General features: G+C 38.7%; 1 protein-coding gene across 2 annotated transcripts in view; it reads right to left on the bottom strand.

Moving 5' to 3' along the window:
- The window catches only part of WNT7B (Wnt family member 7B), a 130,300-nt gene that overhangs the window by 77,151 nt on the left and 29,631 nt on the right, over nucleotides 1-23,518 (bottom strand). The window contains exon 1 of one of the 2 annotated variants that reach the window (XM_069763308.1): nucleotides 13,931-14,082. The exons of the other annotated variant lie outside the window; for it this stretch is intronic. Within the exon in view, the coding sequence (XP_069619409.1) occupies nucleotides 13,931-14,013 (83 nt within the window). The 5' untranslated portion in view covers nucleotides 14,014-14,082. Of the gene's footprint in view, nucleotides 1-13,930; nucleotides 14,083-23,518 lie in introns of those variants that run through there. 2 annotated transcript variants of the gene reach the window in all.

Here is a 23,518-nt window from a genome sequence, read left to right as displayed (position 1 = left end):
AGTGTGCATGCACTATAGACACCATTGTATTACAGTGAGTCCAGGGTTCAGTGTACATGCACTATAGTCACCATTGTGTTACAGTGAGTCCAGGGTTCAGTGTACATGCACTATAGACACCATTATATTACAGTGAGTCCAGGGTTCAGTGTGCATGCACTATAGACACCATTGTGTTACGGTGAGTCCAGGGTTCAGTGTGCATGCACTATAGACACCATTGTGTTACAGTGAGTCCAGGGTTCAGTGTACATGCACTATAGACACCATTGTATTACAGTGAGTCCAGGGTTCAGTGTACATGCACTATAGTCACCATTGTGTTACAGTGAGTCCAGGGTTCAGTATACATGCACTATAGATACCATTGTATTACAGTGAGTCCAGGGTTCAGTGTGCATGCACTATAGACACCATTGTGTTACGGTGAGTCCAGGGTTCAGTGTGCATGCACTATAGACACCATTATATTACAGTAAGTCCAGGGTTCAGTGTACATGCACTATAGACACCATTGTATTACAGTGATTCCAGGGTTCAGTGTACATGCACTATAGTCACCATTGTGTTACTGTGAGTCCAGGGTTCAGTGTACATGCACTATAGACACCATTGTATTATAGTGAGTCCAGGGTTCAGTGTACATGCACTATAGTCACCATTGTGTTACAGTGAGTCCAGGGTTCAGTGTACATGCACTATAGACACCATTGTATTATAGTGAGTCCAGGGTTCAGTGTACATGCACTATAGTCACCATTGTGTTACAGTGAGTCCAGCGTTCAGTATACATGCACTATAGATACCATTGTATTACAGTGAGTCCAGGGTTCAGTGTACATGCACTATAGACACCATTGTATTACAGTGAGTCCAGGGTTCAGTGTACATGCACTATAGACACCATTGTATTACAGTGATTCCAGGGTTCAGTGTACATGCACTATAGTCACCATTGTGTTACAGTGAGTCCAGGGTTCAGTGTGCATGCACTATAGACACCATTGTGTTACAGTGAGTCCAGGGTTCAGTGTGCATGCACTATAGACACCATTGTATTACAGTGAGTCCAGGGTTCAGTGTACATGCACTATAGACACCATTATATTACAGTAAGTCCAGGGTTCAGTGTACATGCACTATAGACACCATTGTATTACAGTGATTCCAGGGTTCAGTGTACATGCACTATAGTCACCATTGTGTTACAGTGAGTCCAGGGTTCAGTGTACATGTACTATAGAAGCCATTGTATTACAGTGAGTCCAGGGTTCAGTGTACATGCACTATAAAAACCATTGTGTTACGGTGAGTCCAGGGTTCAGTGTACATGCACTATAGTCACCATTGTGTTACAGTGAGTCCAGGGTTCAGTGTGCATGCACTATAGACACCATTGTATTACAGTGAGTCCAGGGTTCAGTGTACATGCACTATAGTCACCATTGTGTTACAGTGAGTCCAGGGTTCAGTGTACATGCACTATAGACACCATTATATTACAGTGAGTCCAGGGTTCAGTGTGCATGCACTATAGACACCATTGTGTTACGGTGAGTCCAGGGTTCAGTGTGCATGCACTATAGACACCATTGTGTTACAGTGAGTCCAGGGTTCAGTGTACATGCACTATAGACACCATTGTATTACAGTGAGTCCAGGGTTCAGTGTACATGCACTATAGACACCATTATATTACAGTAAGTCCAGGGTTCAGTGTACATGCACTATAGACACCATTGTATTACAGTGATTCCAGGGTTCAGTGTACATGCACTATAGTCACCATTGTGTTACTGTGAGTCCAGGGTTCAGTGTACATGCACTATAGACACCATTGTATTATAGTGAGTCCAGGGTTCAGTGTACATGCACTATAGTCACCATTGTGTTACAGTGAGTCCAGGGTTCAGTGTACATGCACTATAGACACCATTGTATTATAGTGAGTCCAGGGTTCAGTGTACATGCACTATAGTCACCATTGTGTTACAGTGAGTCCAGGGTTCAGTATACATGCACTATAGATACCATTGTATTACAGTGAGTCCAGGGTTCAGTGTACATGCACTATAGACACCATTGTATTACAGTGAGTCCAGGGTTCAGTGTACATGCACTATAGACACCATTGTATTACAGTGATTCCAGGGTTCAGTGTACATGCACTATAGTCACCATTGTGTTACAGTGAGTCCAGGGTTCAGTGTGCATGCACTATAGACACCATTGTGTTACAGTGAGTCCAGGGTTCAGTGTGCATGCACTATAGACACCATTGTATTACAGTGAGTCCAGGGTTCAGTGTACATGCACTATAGACACCATTGTATTACAGTGAGTCTAGGGTTCAGTGTGCATGCACTATAGACACCATTGTATTACAGTGAGTCCAGGGTTCAGTGTACATGCACTATAGACACCATTGTGTTACAGTGAGTCCAGAGTTCAGTGTGCATGCACTATAGACACCATTGTATTACAGTGAGTCCAGGGTTCAGTGTACATGCACCATAGTCACCATTGTGTTACAGTGAGTCCAGGGTTCAGTGTGCATGCACTATAGTCACCATTGTGTTACAGTGAGTCCAGGGTTCAGTGTGCATGCACTATAGACACCATTGTGTTACAGTGAGTCCAGGGTTCAGTGTGCATGCACTATAGACACCATTGTATTACAGTGAGTCCAGGGTTCAGTGTACATGCACTATAGACACCATTGTATTACAGTGAGTCCAGGGTTCAGTGTACATGCACTATAGTCACCATTGTGTTACAGTGAGTCCAGGGTTCAGTGTGCAGGCACTATAGACACCATTGTATTACAGTGAGTCCAGGGTTCAGTGTGCATGCACTATAGACACCATTGTGTTACAGTGAGTCCAGGGTTCAGTGTACATGCACTATAGACACCATTGTATTACAGTGAGTCCAGGGTTCAGTGTGCATGCACTATAGACACCATTGTGTTACAGTGAGTCCAGGGTTCAGTGTGCATGCACTATAGACACCATTGTATTACAGTGAGTCCAGGGTTCAGTGTACATGCACTATAGTCACCATTGTGTTACAGTGAGTCCAGGGTTCAGTGTGCATGCACTATAGACACCATTGTATTATAGTGAGTCCAGGGTTCAGTGTACATGCACTATAGACACCATTGTATTACAGTGAGTCCAGGGTTCAGTGTACATGCACTATAGACACCATTGTATTACAGTGAGTCCAGGGTTCAGTGTACATGCACTATAGACACCATTGTATTACAGTGAGTCCAGGGTTCAGTGTGCATGCACTATAGACACCATTATATTACAGTGAGTCCAGGGTTCAGTGTACATGCACTATAGACACCATTGTGTTACAGTGAGTCTAGGGTTCAGTGTACATGTACTATAGAAGCCATTGTATTACAGTGAGTCCAGGGTTCAGTGTGCATGCACTATAGACACCATTGTATTACAGTGAGTCCAGGGTTCAGTGTGCATGCACTATAGAAACCATTGTATTACAGTGAGTTCAGGGTTCAGTGTGCATGCACTATAGACACCATTGTATTACAGTGAGTCTAGGGTTCAGTGTGCATGCACTATAGACACCATTGTATCACAGTGAGTCCAGGGTTCAGTGTGCATGCACTATAGACACCATTGTGTTACAGTGAGTCCAGGGTTCAGTGTACATGCACTATAGACAGCATTGTATTACAGTGAGTCCAGGGTTCAGTGTGCATGCACTATAGACACCATTGTATTACAGTGAGTCCAGGGTTCAGTGTGCATGCACTATAGACACCATTGTGTTACACTGAGTCCAGGGTTCAGTGTGCATGCACTATAGACACCATTGTGTTACAGTGAGTCCAGGGTTCAGTGTGCATGCACTATAGACACCATTGTATTACAGTGAGTCCAGGGTTCAGTGTGCATGCACTATAGACACCATTGTATTACAGTGAGTCCAGGGTTCAGTGTGCATGCACTATAGAAACCTTTGTATTACAGTGAGTCCAGGGTTCAGTGTGCATGCACTATAGACACCATTGTATTACAGTGAGTCTAGGGTTCAGTGTGCATGCACTATAGACACCATTGTATTACAGTGAGTCCAGGGTTCAGTGTGCATGCACTATAGACACCATTGTGTTACAGTGAGTCCAGGGTTCAGTGTACATGCACTATAGACAGCATTGTATTACAGTGAGTCCAGGGTTCAGTGTGCATGCACTATAGACACCATTGTATTACAGTGAGTCCAGGGTTCAGTGTACATGCACTATAGACACCATTGTATTACAGTGAGTCCAGGGTTCAGTGTGCATGCACTATAGAAACCATTGTATTACAGTGAGTCCAGGGTTCAGTGTGCATGCACTATAGAAACCATCGTATTACAGTGAGTCCAGGGTTCAGTGTGCATGCACTATAGACACCATTGTAATACAGTGAGTCCAGGGTTCAGTATACATTCACTATAGACACCATTGTATTGCAGTGAGTCCAGGGTTCAGTGTACATGCACTATAGACACCATTGTATTACAGTGAGTCCAGGGTTCAGTGTACATGCACTATAGACACCATTGTATTACAGTGAGTCCAGGGTTCAGTGTACATGCACTATAGATGCCATTGTATTACAGTGAGTCCAGGGTTCAGTGTACATGCACTATAGACACCATTGTATTACAGTGAGTCCAGGGTTCAGTGTACATGCACTATAGATGCCATTGTATTACAGTGAGTCCAGGGTTCAGTGTGCATGCACTATAGAAACCATTGTATTACAGTGAGTCCAGGGTTCAGTGTGCATGCACTATAGATACCATTGTATTACAGTGAGTCCAGGGTTCAGTGTGCATGCACTATAGATACCATTGTATTACAGTGAGTCCAGGGTTCAGTGTGCATGCACTATAGACACCATTGTAATACAGTGAGTCCAGGGTTCAGTGTACATGCACTATAGACACCTTTGTAATACAGTGAGTCCAGGGTTCAGTGTACATGCACTATAGACACCATTGTATTACAGTGAATCCAGGGTTCAGTGTACATGCACTATAGACACCATTGTGTTACAGTGAGTCCAGGGTTCAGTGTACATGCACTATAGACAGCATTGTATTACAGTGAGTCCAGGGTTCAGTGTGCATGCACTATAGACACCATTGTGTTACAGTGAGTCCAGGGTTCAGTGTGCATGCACTATAGACACCATTGTGTTACAGTGAGTCCAGAGTTCAGTGTGCATGCACTATAGACACCATTGTGTTACAGTGAGTCCAGGGTTCAGTGTGCATGCACTATAGACACCATTGTGTTACAGTGAGTCCAGAGTTCAGTGTGCATGCACTATAGACACCATTGTATTACAGTGAGTCCAGGGTTCAGTGTGCATGCACTATAGAAACCATTGTATTACAGTGAGTCCAGGGTTCAGTGTGCATGCACTATAGAAACCATTGTGTTACGGTGAGTCCAGGGTTCAGTGTACATGCACTGTAGTCACCATTGTATTACAGTGAGTCCAGGGTTCAGTGTGCATGCACTATAGACACCATTGTGTTACAGTGAGTCCAGGGTTCAGTGTGCATGCACTATAGAAACCATTGTGTTACGGTGAGTCCAGGGTTCAGTGTGCATGCACTATAGTCACCATTGTGTTACAGTGAGTCCAGGGTTCAGTGTACATGCACTATAGACACCATTGTATTACAGTGAGTCCAGGGTTCAGTGTGCATGCACTATAGAAACCATTGTATTACAGTGAGTCCAGGGTTCAGTGTGCATGCACTATAGACACCATTGTATTACAGTGAGTCCAGGGTTCAGTGTACATGCACTATAGACACCATTGTATTACAGTGAGTCCAGGGTTCAGTGTGCATGCACTACAGACACCATTGCGTTACAGTGAGTCCAGGGTTCAGTGTACATGCACTATAGACACCATTGTGTTACAGTGAGTCCAGGGTTCAGTGTGCATGCACTACAGACACCATTGCATTACAGTGAGTCCAGGGTTCAGTGTGTATGCACTATAGACACCATTGTATTACAGTGAGTCCAGGGTTCAGTGTGCATGCACTATAGACACCATTGTGTTACATTGAGTCCAGGGTTCAGTGTACATGCACTATAGACACCATTGTGTTACAGTGAGTCCAGGGTTCAGTGTACATGCATTATAGACACCATTGTGTTACAGTGAGTCCAGGGTTCAGTGTGCATGCACTACAGACACCATTGCATTACAGTGAGTCCAGGGTTCAGTGTACATGCACTATAGACACCATTGTATTACAGTGAGTCCAGGGTTCAGTGTACATGCACTATAGACACCATTGTATTACAGTGAGTCCAGGGTTCAGTGTGCATGCACTATAGACACCATTGTGTTACATTGAGTCCAGGGTTCAGTGTACATGCACTATAGACACCATTGTGTTACGGTGAGTCCAGGGTTCAGTGTGCATGCACTATAGACACCATTGTGTTACAGTGAGTCAAGGGTTCAGTGTGCATGCACTATAGACACCATTGTATTACAGTGAGTCCAGGGTTCAGTGTGCATGCACTATAGAAACCATTGTATTACAGTGAGTCCAGGGTTCAGTGTGCATGCATTATAGACACCATTGTATTACAGTGAGTCCAGGGTTCAGTGTGCATGCACTATAGATGCCATTGTATTACAGTGAGTCCAGGGTTCAGTGTACATGCACTATAGACACCATTGTATTACAGTGAGTCCAGGGTTCAGTGTGCATGCACTATAGAAACCATTGTATTACAGTGAGTCCAGGGTTCAGTGTGCATGCATTATAGACACCATTGTATTACAGTGAGTCCAGGGTTCAGTGTACATGCATTATAGACACCATTGTATTACAGTGAGTCCAGGGTTCAGTGTGCATGCACTATAGAAACCATTGTATTACAGTGAGTCCAGGGTTCAGTGTGCATGCACTATAGAAACCATTGTGTTACGGTGAGTCCAGGGTTCAGTGTACATGCACTGTAGTCACCATTGTATTACAGTGAGTCCAGGGTTCAGTGTGCATGCACTATAGACACCATTGTGTTACAGTGAGTCCAGGGTTCAGTGTGCATGCACTATAGAAACCATTGTGTTACGGTGAGTCCAGGGTTCAGTGTGCATGCACTATAGTCACCATTGTGTTACAGTGAGTCCAGGGTTCAGTGTACATGCACTATAGACACCATTGTATTACAGTGAGTCCAGGGTTCAGTGTGCATGCACTACAGACACCATTGCGTTACAGTGAGTCCAGGGTTCAGTGTACATGCACTATAGACACCATTGTGTTACAGTGAGTCCAGGGTTCAGTGTGCATGCACTACAGACACCATTGCATTACAGTGAGTCCAGGGTTCAGTGTGTATGCACTATAGACACCATTGTATTACAGTGAGTCCAGGGTTCAGTGTGCATGCACTATAGACACCATTGTGTTACATTGAGTCCAGGGTTCAGTGTACATGCACTATAGACACCATTGTGTTACAGTGAGTCCAGGGTTCAGTGTACATGCATTATAGACACCATTGTGTTACAGTGAGTCCAGGGTTCAGTGTGCATGCACTACAGACACCATTGCATTACAGTGAGTCCAGGGTTCAGTGTACATGCACTATAGACACCATTGTATTACAGTGAGTCCAGGGTTCAGTGTACATGCACTATAGACACCATTGTATTACAGTGAGTCCAGGGTTCAGTGTGCATGCACTATAGACACCATTGTGTTACATTGAGTCCAGGGTTCAGTGTACATGCACTATAGACACCATTGTATTACAGTGAGTCCAGGGTTCAGTGTGCATGCACTATAGATGCCATTGTATTACAGTGAGTCCAGGGTTCAGTGTACATGCACTATAGACACCATTGTATTACAGTGAGTCCAGGGTTCAGTGTGCATGCACTATAGAAACCATTGTATTACAGTGAGTCCAGGGTTCAGTGTGCATGCATTATAGACACCATTGTATTACAGTGAGTCCAGGGTTCAGTGTGCATGCACTATAGAAACCATTGTATTACAGTGAGTCCAGGGTTCAGTGTGCATGCATTATAGACACCATTGTATTACAGTGAGTCCAGCGTTCAGTGTGCATGCACTATAGACACCATTGTATTACAGTGAGTCCAGGGTTCAGTGTGCATGCACTATAGAAACCATTGTATTACAGTGAGTCCAGGGTTCAGTGTGCATGCATTATAGACACCATTGTATTACAGTGAGTCCAGGGTTCAGTGTGCATGCACTATAGACACCATTGTATTACAGTGAGTCCAGGGTTCAGTGTGCATGCACTATAGAAACCATTGTATTACAGTGAGTCCAGGGTTCAGTGTGCATGCATTATAGACACCATTGTATTACAGTGAGTCCAGGGTTCAGTGTACATGCATTATAGACACCATTGTATTACAGTGAGTCCAGGGTTCAGTGTACATGCACTATAGACACCATTGTATTACAGTGAGTCCAGGGTTCAGTGTACATGCATTATAGACACCATTGTATTACAGTGAGTCCAGGGTTCAGTGTGCATGCATTATAGACACCATTGTATTACAGTGAGTCCAGGGTTCAGTGTGCATGCACTATAGACACCATTGTATTACAGTGAGTCCAGGGTTCAGTGTGCATGCACTATAGACACCATTGTATTACAGTGAGTCCAGGGTTCAGTGTACATGCATTATAGACACCATTGTATTACAGTGAGTCCAGGGTTCAGTGTGCATGCATTATAGACACCATTGTATTACAGTGAGTCCAGGGTTCAGTGTGCATGCACTATAGACACCATTGTATTACAGTGAGTCCAGGGTTCAGTGTACATGCATTATAGACACCATTGTATTACAGTGAGTCCAGGGTTCAGTGTGCATGCATTATAGACACCATTGTATTACAGTGAGTCCAGGGTTCAGTGTACATGCACTATAGACACCATTGTATTACAGTGAGTCCAGGGTTCAGTGTACATGCACTATAGACACCATTGTATTACAGTGAGTCCAGGGTTCAGTGTGCATGCACTATAGAAACCATTGTATTACAGTGAGTCCAGGGTTCAGTGTGCATGCATTATAGACACCATTGTATTACAGTGAGTCCAGGGTTCAGTGTACATGCACTATAGTCACCATTGTGTTACAGTGAGTCCAGGGTTCAGTGTACATGCATTATAGACACCATTGTATTACAGTGAGTCCAGGGTTCAGTGTGCATGCACTATAGACACCATTGTATTACAGTGAGTCCAGGGTTCAGTGTACATGCATTATAGACACCATTGTATTACAGTGAGTCCAGGGTTCAGTGTACATGCATTATAGACACCATTGTATTACAGTGAGTCCAGGGTTCAGTGTACATGCACTATAGACACCATTGTATTACAGTGAGTCCAGGGTTCAGTGTACATGCACTATAGACACCATTGTATTACAGTGAGTCCAGGGTTCAGTGTACATGCATTATAGACACCATTGTATTACAGTGAGTCCAGGGTTCAGTGTGCATGCACTATAGACACCATTGTATTACAGTGAGTCCAGGGTTCAGTGTGCATGCACTATAGAAACCATTGTATTACAGTGAGTCCAGGGTTCAGTGTGCATGCATTATAGACACCATTGTATTACAGTGAGTCCAGGGTTCAGTGTACATGCACTATAGTCACCATTGTGTTACAGTGAGTCCAGGGTTCAGTGTACATGCATTATAGACACCATTGTATTACAGTGAGTCCAGGGTTCAGTGTGCATGCACTATAGACACCATTGTATTACAGTGAGTCCAGGGTTCAGTGTACATGCATTATAGACACCATTGTATTACAGTGAGTCCAGGGTTCAGTGTACATGCATTATAGACACCATTGTATTACAGTGAGTCCAGGGTTCAGTGTACATGCACTATAGACACCATTGTATTACAGTGAGTCCAGGGTTCAGTGTACATGCACTATAGACACCATTGTATTACAGTGAGTCCAGGGTTCAGTGTACATGCATTATAGACACCATTGTATTACAGTGAGTCCAGGGTTCAGTGTGCATGCACTATAGACACCATTGTATTACAGTCAGTCTGGGAGTCATATTATATCAGTGATTTCAGGGATCAGTTTTTTTTACATAGACACCATCCTGTTGCAGCGAGTCCAGGAATCAGCAAGCCTTCACATTGAAGGAGCATTAAGTGACGCCAATTTTTCCATTTGACTAAACTTTTAAGAAAGAATGTCCTTGAATTAAAAAAAAAATCGTAATTCATCCATCGGTTTCTGCAATCATTCACTTGTAATTCCTTTTGCAACTGTGTTCTGGTATCGCAGTGTTTCCAGCTCCAGCAATGAAAAGATATAATTATGTCACACAGTCCGGGTAACCACGAGCATCTCAGCATCTGGTATGTGGTCAAAAACTTTTGTTTCAAGATCAGAACTATTTATAGGGAGCAAAAAATTTTTCAGGATAGTAATTTCCTATACGGTTTTATGAAAATATGGCTGCATTTATGTAAAAAAAAATAAAAAAATATTCCAAATATTTCATGTTGTTCTTCTAGAACCCAGCCAAGGCATCGTCAGAACAAACTGTGACCTAAAAATCTCTTGTGCAAATTTACAAACATTTTTTAAGATCCAATAATAATAATCAATTAAATTTAACCCATAAATGACTGGCTATATGGGCTGCCCCAGTGAAGCAAGTGTCCCTTTATAGTCCTAGGACCTAAGATTTGGGTCAAAGGAGGTCATAATCTCCAAAAATGTGATAGATTGCATCACAAACATTACCGCGCAATAACAATATTATTACCCTTGTACATATCTAAACCTCGGGTCTCTAAGTCTCATGAGCAGTGCGCGGGGGATGCCCGGCCGAATCTCAACTCTCCCAAAGCAGAAATTCCACAAACTTCTATAAATTAAATGAACCGTTCATCTGATGGTTATTAGTGTCTAATAAATGGCCAAACATAAGTAAAGATTAAACATTTCATCCTGCCATAACTTAAGTCATCAGATGGAAAAGTCTGAATTATCCCGACCAACAGAAGAAATAGAGATGTAAGAAGACGACACATTGCTCAGAAAGATGGGCAAAACAGAGAGCAGGGTTCCCACAAAAAAAGAAAACAAAATGGGGGTATAGGTTATTGAACCTGATAAATAATAGAAAATAAATAGATAATAAATAGATAATAGATAGATAATAGATAATAGATAGATAATAGATAGATAGATAATAGATAGATAATAGATAGATAGATAATAGATAGATAGATAGATAATAGATAGATAGATAGATAGATAGATAGATAGATAGATAGATAATAGATAGCTAGATAATAGATGATAGATAATAGATAGATAGATAATAGATAGATAATAGATAGATAATAGATAGATAGATAATAGATAGATAATAGATAGATAGTAGATATATAATATATAGATGATAGATAATAGATAGATAATAGATAGATAGTAGATAGATGATAGATAATAGATAGATAGATAAAAGATAGATAGATGATAGATAGATAGATAGATAGATAGATAGATAGAAGATAGATGATAGATAGATAGATAGATAGATAATAGATAGATAGATGATAGATAGATAGATAGATAGATAATAGATAGATGATAGATAGATAATAGATAGATGATAGATAGATAGATAGAAGATAGAAGATAGATAATAGATAGATAGATGATAGATAGATAGATAGATAGATAATAGATAGATGATAGATAGATAATAGATAGATGATAGATAGATAGATAGAAGATAGAAGATAGATGATAGATAGATAGATAATAGATAGATAATAGATAGATAGATAGATAATAGATAAATAGATAGATAATAGATAGATAATAGATAGATAATAGATAGATAGATAGATAATAGATAATAATCTTTATTTTTAATAATCTTTATTTTTATATAGCGCTAACATATTCCGCAGCGCTTTACAGTTTTGCACACATTATCATCACTGTCCCCGATGGGGCTCACAATCTAGAATCCCTATCAGTATATCTTTGGAATATCTTAGATAAATAGATAATAGATAGATAGATAGATAATAGATAGATAAATAGATAATAGATAGATAGATAATAGATAGATAATAGATAGATAAATAGATGATAGATAGATAGATAATAGATAATAGATAGATAATAGATAATAGATAGATAATAGATAGATAGATAGATAATAGATAGATAATAGATAGATAGATAGATAATAGATAGATGATAGATAATGGATAGATAGATAATAGATAATAGATAATAGATAGATGATAGATAATAGATAGATGAAAATGTTTGCACGTTTACATTTTGTAGAACGCCTGCACATAGTTACATCACACACTGATGTAAATGCCAATAAAATGAAAAAAAGTGATATAGGAAACAAATAAATATTCATCTATAAATCTATAGAGGCATCACAAACTCTACTCCAGAATAAATGCAGCAGTCACATAATGTAATGAATGACATTGGATAAAAAGCAAATAAGTAAATAAATCATTATCATTACAGCTGTAAATTATAAGCAAAAGTGGGAAGAAACAACAGTCTGAAAAGTTGTGTGGCAGATAGAGATGACTACAGGCGTCTGCAGCATCCGACCCCGGTGACCTGCAATGTCTGCATTCACACCAGTAGCAGCAGTTATCAACCATTTCATGCCAAAGAATGCCAAGTAGATCATTGCACAACTAAGTAAATGGCAAAAAAACCCCGCATATAACTAAGCAAAGAATAAAAAAATGAAGTGCTTTAAATAAAATAATAATACAAATAAACAATAAAAAAATTAATAAACAATTATTAAATAATAAATAAATACATAAAATAAGAAATATATTCCATAAAGAAATAAAAATAAAGAAATAAAGCAATATATGGGATAAAAGCACATATAATAAAAAATATATTAAAAAAAAAAACAAAATATTAACTGCTTTAAAATAAAAAAAACATAAATACATAAATAATGAATAATTATATTGTAATAAATAAATGCAATATTAATAAATAATAAATAAATCCAATAAAAATCAATACATAAATTATAAATAATAATAAAAAAACATAAAAAATAAATACAGAAAATAAAAAAAATCCATAAATAAAAATAAAAATGGCAGTAAAATAAAGTTAAAAAAGCTATATTAATAAAACAAAGTACAAGAAAGATAAATGCTTAAAGTAAACAATTATATAAAATAGGTAATAAATAAGATATTAATAAATATAATAAAAAAATCTAATCGATTTCATAATAATTGCAATAAAGCTATGTCGCACATTAAACACTGTTAAACCATTGTAATTAATAAATCAAACATATAGAATAGATTACATGAGTGAATAATGAGAAATAATTCTCATTGTAATAAAAAAATAATAATTCATGATTACGTATCTAAAAAAAAAGAAAAAATAATCCAAAAATATAATAAAAAAAAATAAAAATAAATAAAAGTGCACATTATTGGGTAATATTGCAACTTTTTGCCTACTTTTTAAAACTTTTCAAATAAATCTGAATAAATAATGAGAAATAATTCAGTTTTCATAAGAAATAAAATAAATATTTAAATATTCCATGATTACGTGTCTCAAAAAAGAAAAAATAATCCAAAAGTATAATAACGAATAAAAGAAAATAAAAGTGCCCATTATTGTGTACTTTTTAAAACTTTCCAAATTATTTATGCCACGAAGGACAGCGCCCCCTTCTGTTATATTTTATACTCTGAATACACCTGCCACTTTAAGAAATAAAAAAAAAATGATAAAAGAAAAAAAAAAAAAAAAAAAGAAAAAAGACATAAAATAAAAACTTACAGGTAACTGCCACTTGTAAGGATGAGGAATATCTGGGGGTAATGAAGCGAGAGTAATACACTGCGAGATGTGAGCAGAATCATGACTGTTGTCCTCTCATAGGGGAAGGGGGGGAAAAAAGATCCTTGATAATTCCTGGTAAGGACCCCCCAAATCCTAGCCCCCTCCCCAGACGTGTTAATAATGAGGTCCGGTCCTGTGCGCAGCTAGCAGCAGCCTGCGGGCTTTGGGTTAAGCTGCTGGGACTTTGTCATGTCTCAGTGGTTGCAGAGTTTTACAGGACTGGGATCTTTGTGATGATGATGATGGTTGGGATGGCAGAGAGCGAGGACCTCTCTTGTCTCCCTCTGGCTTTCATCAGCCTGTGCGCTGCCATTGGGCATGGAGGGGCTGCAGTCCGCCTACTTGTTTTTTAGAAAAAAGGGAGAAAAAAAAAAAAAGGAAGGAAGGAGGTGTACAGGGGGCAATGACAATAGGGGGACAGAGATCCAGCTACTATAATCACCGGCTGGGATGCCGCCACAGGAGGAAAGAAGGCAGCGGGGGTCTTCCATCGGCTTTCCCCTTTTTTTTCCCACCCCAGCTGTCCTGGACACCGTTCTTGGACCGTGGACAAGTGGAGCACAGTGATGCCAGGACACCTTGCCAGGACTTTCTGTTGCCGAATTAAAGTCTACCAGCTGTCCGCACTCACGATTTTTTTTTAAATAAAGGGTTAAAATTGCCAATTTTTGGGCTATAAATTTCAATTTTTTTTGCATAATCAACTTTATTACCATTATTAATATTTTTTGTCATTTTTGAGATTTTTTTTATATACATGCCGCTAGCTGGGAGTCACACAATTTATGAAATAAAGGGTTAAAATTGTCCATTTTGGGTGAAATTAATTTTATATATATTTTTTTTCATAGGTGGAGCAATTAATCTTTTTTATTATTATTATTATTATTATTATTATTATTATTATTATTATTATTATTATTATTATTATTATTATTATTATTTTTACCATATGTTTAGCTATTCATTTCTTTAATTATTATTATTTTTTTTTTTTACATATAAAAAGTCTGACCGGGAATCATAATTTATAAAATAAAGGGTTAAAATTGTCCATTTTTGGCGAAATTAATTTTATATATATATTTTTTTCATAGGTGGAGCAATTAATCTTTTTTTATTATTATTATTATTTTTATTTTTATTACCACATGTTTAGCTATTCATTTTTTAAAATTATTATTATTATTTTATTTTACATATAAAATGTCTGACCGGGAATCATAATTTATAAAATAAAGGGTTAAAATTGTCCATTTTTGGTGAAATTAATTTTATATATATATTTTTTTATAGGTGGAGCAATTAATATTTTATTATTATTATTATTATTATTATTATTTTTTTTTTTTATTACCATATGTTTAGCTATTCATTTCTTTAATTATTATTATTATTATTTTTTTTTTTTTTTTTTTTACATATCAAAAGTCTGACCGGGAATCATAATTTATAAAATAAAGGGTTAAAATTGTCCATTTTTGGTGAAATTAATTTTATATATATATTTTTTTCATAGGTGGAGCAATTAATCTTTATTATTATTATTATTATTATTATTATTATTATTATTACCATATGTTTAGCTATTCATTTCTTTAATTATTATTTTATTTTACATATAAAAAGTCTGACCGGGAATCATAATTTATAAAATAAAGGGTTAAAATTGTCCATTTTTGGTGAAATTAATTTTATATATATATTTTTTTCATAGGTGGAGCAATTAATCTTTATTATTATTATTATTATTATTACCATATGTTTAGCTATTCATTTCTTTAATTATTATTTTATTTTACATATAAAAAGTCTGACCGGGAATCATAATTTATAAAATAAAGGGTTAAAATTGTCCATTTTGGGCTAACTGGGGTGAAATGGATGTTATTTTTTTTTTTTTTTGCATAGGTGGAGCAATTAATCTATTTTTTTTAGTATTATTTTTTATTGCTATATGTTTAGTTATTAATTTCTTTAAATTTTTTAAAAAAATTTAAGATATAAAATGCCAGACTGGGAATCATAATTTATAAAATAAAGAGTTAAAATTGTCCATTATGGCCTAACTAGGCTGAAATTATTATTATTATTTTTTTTTGCATAGGTGGAGCAATTGATCTACTTTATATTACAAATTTTTATTACCATATGTTTTAGTTAAAAATTTTGGGGATTTTTTAAATGTATAAAATGGCTAACTGGGAATTACAATTTATAAAATAAAGGGTTAAATTGTCTGTTATTGGCTATCTAGGCTGAAATTAAGTTCTTTTTTTTTTGCATACGTGGAGCAATTGATTTACTTTTTTTTTGTATTTTTATTATTGTATTTTTTTAATTATTATTTTTTGGTATCCTTCTTAGGTAGGTGGCGCTATAAACCCGCTTTCCAGGGCAACAAATTGTCCATCATGGGATGTAATGAATTTATTAATTTTTTTGCTTTGAATAGATCAGCTGTTTTTATTATTATTTTTTGTATTTTTTTTTTTATATAGATGGCGCTATAAACCAGCAGTCTGGAAAGCAAGCAGAAATCATAAAAAAAAAAAGTTAATTTTGCCCATGTTAAATTGATCAACTGTTTTCACTATTATGTTTTAATTATATTTATATAGTAATAATAATAATAATAATAATTATTATTATTATTATTAGATTTGTTATAAATATTTATCGTATTAAATGTATTATATTTTAAATATTATATTTTTATTGTTTTGTCTTTTTTTTCTATAGGTGGCGCTATAAACCACCTGTTTGAGAAACAAGCATAAGTCGCAAAAAAATTTTTTAAAGGGTTAAAATTGCCCATCATGCAATTTTTTAAAATATTACTATATTTTTGAATTATTAATTTTTCAGATTTTTTTTTTTTATATAGATGTCGCTAAAACACCTAGCTGGGAATCACATATGAAATAAAGGGTTGGGATTGACCATTAGGGGCTAACTAGGCTGACATTAATCATTTTTTTGCAAAGGTTGGGACATTGATCTACTTTTTTTTAATTACGGTATATTTATTATTATGTTTTTTAATTGTTTTTTTTTTTTTATATAGATGGCGCTATAAACCAGCTATCTGAGAAAGAAGCGGAAGTCTTGATTTAAAAAATAAAGGGTAAATATTACCCATCAGGAGTTACCTAGGGTGAAATGAATGCGTTTTTTTCCTATTTTTGCAGTGAATTGATTATTTTTATTATTATTATATTTTTAAATTATTATTTTTTTTTTCCTCTATAGATGACACTGTAAACCAGCCGGCTGGGAATCAAGCAGCTGTATCAGTTACAGTTTAAAAAAACAAAGGGTTAAAATTGAATATCATGGGCTACACAGTGGGAAATTAATTTCTATTTTTTTTTTTTTTTTTTGCATAGGTGGCGCAATTGAGCTACTTTTTTAAAAAATTATTCATTTTTATTATTATATTTTTGAATAAGTGATTATTTTTTTGTAGAGATGGTGCTATAAATCACCTGGCTGATGATTTACAATTTGTTTTAAAAAGGGATAAAATTGACCTATTTATCTATTGTTATATTATTTTTATTAGAATATTTTTTTTTTTTTTATCTTTTTTATAATATACTATTATTTTTAAATTTTTAATTATTAATTATTATCCAAGCTAATATTTGGAGGATGTGGCACTTTTCATTCAAGTATATTGAGAAGTTGTTTTCCTATTTTAAACACAAAAGTAAACTGAATCTAAAATCATAAAGTCCAAGTGTGAACAAAATGTAAAGCCTTGGGTTGGATGCTCCAAATTTAAAGGGACTATCCACTTTGGACAATTCCTTAGTGTTAGTGGGGTCCTTTGGTATGAAGCTAATCATAGATTGTCCTGATGCTGGGACTCCCAATGATCACTTAGAATTCTGTCTGTAAGTGTTGAATTTCCCAGCGGTGCCCCCACAGGAGAAGTGAAGAATTACACTGAGTCCTCCAGAGAGAGACAGACTTGCATTTTAGTGTTCTCATCAATAGAAAAGACTGCACTGATACACTGAAGCGAGTAGGGGGTCTACAGCGATGTCTCAGGATGGGGGGGAGACATGCCATCACCCCAGTACATGAATGGCGGCTGCCGCTGTACACACAGGACAGGTATACAGAAACAGATGTGTTTTAGCCAAGAATGATCAGAAAGGTTAATCCACTTGTGCAAGAGAACAAACAATGCGAGGAATGACAAATATTAAAGCACTCGAAACACCTCGCGTGGGATGGGAGAATCTGTGACTTCATCTCTTCTCTTCTGACATTAAGTAATATCACTTCACATGGTATATTTAACCCCATGAGACACCGACAGCGGAACATTCTACAGTCAGGGGAGGAAAGGGTAGATAGATAGATGATAGATAGATAACAGATAGATAGATAGATAGATAGATAGATAGATAGATGAATAATAGATAGATAATAGATAAATAATCGATAATAGAAAGATAATAGATAGATATAGATAGATAATAGATAACATAGATAGATAGGTAGATAAATAGATATATAATAGAGAGATAATAGATAGATAAAATATTGATAGATAAATAGATAGATGATAGATAGATAATAGATAGATAATAGATTAATAGATAGATAATAGATAGATAGATGATAGATAATAGATAGATAATAGATAGATAGATAATAGATAGATGATCGATGATAGATGATAGATAGATAATAGATAGATGATAGATAGATAATAGAGGATAGATAGATATTATTATTATTTATTTATATAACACCATTAATTCCATGGTGCTGTCCATGTGAAAAGGGGCTACATATAGTTATAGATATCGTTAACAGTAAACAAATTTACAATGACAGACTGGTACAGAGGGGAGAGGACCCTGTCCTTGCGGACTTACATTCTTCAGGATAGTGGGGAAGAGACAGGAGGTTGGTGTGTTGCAGCACTGGTGGTGGTGAGGCGGCAGCTCGGGTGGTCGTGGCAGCAGCTCGGGCGGTCGGTGACGTGGCGGCAGCTCGGGTAGTCGGTGACGTGGCGGCAGCTCGGGTGGTCGGTGACGTGGCAGCAGCGCGGGCGGTTGGTGAGGCGGCAGAATGGTTATTGCAGGCTGTAGGCTTTCCTGAAGAGATGGGTTTTCAGGTTCCGTCTGAAGGAGCCGAGGGTGGTGGATAGTCGGACGTGTTGAGGCGTGGAATTCCAGAGGATGGGGGATATTTGGGAGAAATCTTGGAGGCGGTTGTGTGAGGAACGAATAAGTGTGGAGGAGAGTAGGAGGTCTTGGGAGGACCGGAGATTACGTGAGGGAAGATATGGGGAGATTAGTTCAGAGATATAGGGAGGGGACAGGTTGTGGATGGCTTTGTAGGTCAGTGTTAGTAGTTTGAACTGGATTTATTGGGGAATTGGGAGCCAGTGGAGGGATTTGCAGAGGGGTGAAGCAGGGGAGTAGCGAGGAGAGAGGTGGATTAGCCGAGCAGAGTTGAGGACAGACTGGAGCGGTGCAAGGGAGTTAGCGGGGAGGCCACAGAGGAGGGTGTTGCAGTAATTGAGGCGGGAGATGATGAGGGCATGAGTTTTGGTAGATTGTGGGCTGAGGAAGGAACGGATTCTGGCAATATTTTTGAGTTGGAGGCGACAGGAGGTGGCAAGGGTTTGGACATGCAGTTTGAAGGACAGAGAGTGTGATGCCGTTTACCATAATAGATAGGTCAGGTACTGGGGATACGCGAGATGGGGGAAAGGTGATGAGTTCAGTTTTGTCCACATTGAGTTTTAGGAAGCGAGAGGTGAAGAAGGAGGATATGGCTGATAGACACTCCGGGGTTCTGGACAGCAGGGAGGTGACATCTGGGCCAGAGAGGTAGATCTCAGTGTCGTCCGCATATAGGTGGTACTGGAAGCCGTGGGACTTTATGAGTTGTCCTAGGCCAAGAGTATAGATGGAAAAAAGTAGAGGCCCTAGGACAGAGCCCTGAGGGACTCCAACAGAGAGGGGACGGGATGAGGAGGTGGTGTGTGAGTGGGAAACCCTAAATGTGCGGTTGGAAAGGCAAGGCCTTTGATGCCGAGGGAAGAAAGAATCTGTAGCAGTAGGCAGTGGTCGACTGTGTCGAAAGCAGAGGACAGGTCGAGAAGGAGGAGGATGAAGAACTGTCTGTTATCTTTGGCTGTGAGTAAGTCATTAGTAATTTTGGTCAGAGCAGTTTCGGTGGAGTGGTGGGGGCGGAAGCCAGATTGGAGGTTGTCAAGGAGAGAGTTAGATGAGAGATGGCAGGAAAGTTGAGTGTGGACATGCTGCTCAAGGAGTTTGGAAGCAAACGGGAGCAGTGATATGGGGCAATAGCTGGGCATAGCAGTTAGGTCAAGGTTAGCTTTTTTGAGGATGGATGTGATGGTGGTATGTTTGAAGGCAGAGGGGAAGTACCAGAAGATAGCGATAGGTTGAAGAGATGGGTTAGGGCTGGAATGAGCGTGTTAGTGAGGTTGGGGAGCAAGTGAGAAGGGATGGGGTCAAGTGCACAGTTGGTGAGGTGCGATTTGGAAAGGAGGCGAGTAAGTTCTCCTTCAGTGATGTTGGAGAGGGAGGTTATTGGGGAAGGGCAGAGGTCTGGTATATGGAGTGGTTGGGGTGGTGGAAAAGTAAAGGTTTGCCTTGTTTGGTCGATCTTGTTTTTGAAGTAGGTGGCAAAGTCCTCAGAAGAGATGAGGTGAGTTGGAAGTGGCAGTGGTGGGCGGAGGAGAGAGTTAGATGTGCTGAACAGTTGTTTTGGGTTGTAGGATAGTGAAGATACAAGGAAGATAATAGATAGATAATAGATAGATAATAGATAGATGATAGATAATAGACAGATAATGTTGGAGATTTGGGGCTGATGATGGGGCAGTGCTCACTCTCATCCTTCTTACTACGATCTTATTCCGGACACTTGCTCACATCTGGAGGATTCTACACCTACAATAGAATCTCACACTGATGGAAGAAGCCGCCATGCTGCTCCCAGTCACCCGCACACTGGGCACTGCTATCACTGTGATACCTGCAGATATACCCGCACATTACATGAGCCCACAGCACAGGGCAGCAGTGTAAGCATCTGCGCCATCTATAGGCCCCAGTGGGTACTGCAGGTGCAATGTGTCATTTCAAAGATCACTTTGTATATACGGAGTGGAGGTGTTGTCCTTGGAAACCAATCAGGTTCCCACTGTAATGTTATATGATGCAGGATATAGAAGATATGACCTGGAGGTCGACTATGGGATATACAGCTCATACCGCCATATAGTGAGGATACTGCAATTCGCAAGCTGGCCAATCAATGACCACGGTGCATGGGAAGATGCCAGAAGATACTGCTAATAGTAGACTAGCCACATATAGTGGTGCCATATAATGCTTATAAACTGATTATATACTGCCTAGTAGCTAAGATTATTATATACAGCAGCCTCTAACATAAAATTATATATGACAACCTCCAATATGCTATTCTATAAAGCCGCCTCTAATAATACATAATTATATATGAGGTCGAGGCCAAAAGTTTTGAGACGGACACAAATTTTGTTTTTCTCCTGGCCATGCCCCAATCCCTACCTGACTTCTCCCAAAATACACCCATTTTAGTGGAGCTTATCCGAACTGTCATGAAAACGTCAAAGGTCACAACATTTTTGCACAATTTTCTTTCCATAGTGTAAAAATGTTGTGACTTTTCAAAGTGACTTTTGTGACTTTTTCCAAGTTTTCTGACATGAAAGTTTTGATGAATCGGCCTCAGAGTCTTCTTTTGTTAATCGTAGCAACCGCCAAGAAAACACGTGAAGTCATCATTACTTTATATCAGAAGGGCTTTACAGGCAAGGACATTGCTGCTTGTAAGCTTGCCCCTGAATCAACCATTTCTCCGATCATTAAGAATTTCATGACACATGATCAGTTGCTATGAAGAAGGCTTTGGGATGCCCAAGAAAGTCCACGATAGTTTCCAAAAGAGGATTCAGCAGTGGGATCTGATTACCAGCAGTGCAGAGCTTGCTCAGGAATGGCAGCAGGCAAGAGCAACTTCTCCCAGCGTTCCAGGAGCAATGTGGTGATGGACAATGATGTCTCCAGCCAGGGTCAGACTGGCCCACTGGAGAACCAGAGGATTCTCCAGTGGGCCCAGGCCTTGACACCTGCTGGCATACAGTGCAGGCAGCTGCCTAGGGCCCCCGCTGCTCCAGGGGCCCCCAGCCAGTGGGGTGTCGCTAATAGCACACACCACGCAGCTGCTATGGGGCCCCCAGGACCAGCGGAGCAGCAGCGGGTGACAGGAAGCCTAAGCCTGTCCCCTAATAGCAGGGGGCTACATTATACCCTATGGGGGGGCTGCATTATACTCTGAGGCTGGTTGCATTATATTCTATGGGGGGCTACATTATATTCCATAGGGGGCTGCATTATATTCTGTGAGGGGTGCTACTGTATATACTATGAGGGGGATACATTGTACCCTATGAGGGGGCTACCCCAACCCCTGCTACATAAGTAAGACATGTACTACCTTATATTATGCCCTGATATTAGCGTGTTTTACCGCACAATTGGCGGTCTTGTATTTATTTCTATGTAGCTACATAGTGGGCCCCAAGAATGATTTTCTCTGGTGGGCCCAAGGTGCTCCAGTCCGACGCTGTCAGCAGCGTGACGGAGACCAGGTCACAAGGCAAAACTGATAACTAAGTGGCTCAGTGAAGAAAACTTTTACATTTTGGTTTCACGTCCAGGAAACTGTCCAGATCTCAGGGAGAACCTGTGGTCAATCCTCGAAAAAGGAGCAAACAAAAACCCAGAAACTGTGATAAACTCCAAGCACTGATGAGGCAAGAAACGGGCGGCCATCACTCGGGATTTGTCATTGTCTTAAAAAATAAGGAACAGCACTGGAAATTGGAAATATTTAGTCTTTCCATAAACGTCACGTATTTGTCAAAAAAGTTGAAAAACTTATGAAAAGTTAATAATTGTACTCCCGTAACTGTAGAAACATCCGACTAAAGGATCGAAAGTCACTGAAGCAGCAAAGGGTGAAAACAACGGCCTCTAGACTCCACATACAGCAGCCTCTAATATATTATTATATACTGTACAGCCGCCTCTAATATATAATTATATACAGTACAGACCAAAGTTTGGACACACCTTCTCATTTAAAGATTTTTCTGTATTTTCATGACTATGAAAATTGTACATTGACACTGAAGGCATCAAAACTATGAATTAACACATGTGGAATTATATACTTAACAAAAAAGTGTGAAACAACTGAAATTATGTCTTATATTCCAGGTTATTCAAAGTAGCCACCTTTTGCTTTGATTACTGCTTTGCACACTCTTGGCATTCTCTTGATGAGCTTCAAGAGGTAGTCACTGGGAATGGTCTTCCAACAATCTTGAAGGAGTTCCCAGAGATGCTTAGCACTTGTTGGCCCTTTTGCCTTCACTCTGCGGTCCAGCTCACCCCAAACCATCTGGATTGGGTT

This window comes from Ranitomeya imitator, chromosome 4, assembly GCF_032444005.1.
Source record: "Ranitomeya imitator isolate aRanImi1 chromosome 4, aRanImi1.pri, whole genome shotgun sequence".
Classification (NCBI taxonomy): domain Eukaryota; kingdom Metazoa; phylum Chordata; class Amphibia; order Anura; family Dendrobatidae; genus Ranitomeya; species Ranitomeya imitator.
This window is presented reverse-complemented; position numbering and strand designations above follow the sequence as displayed.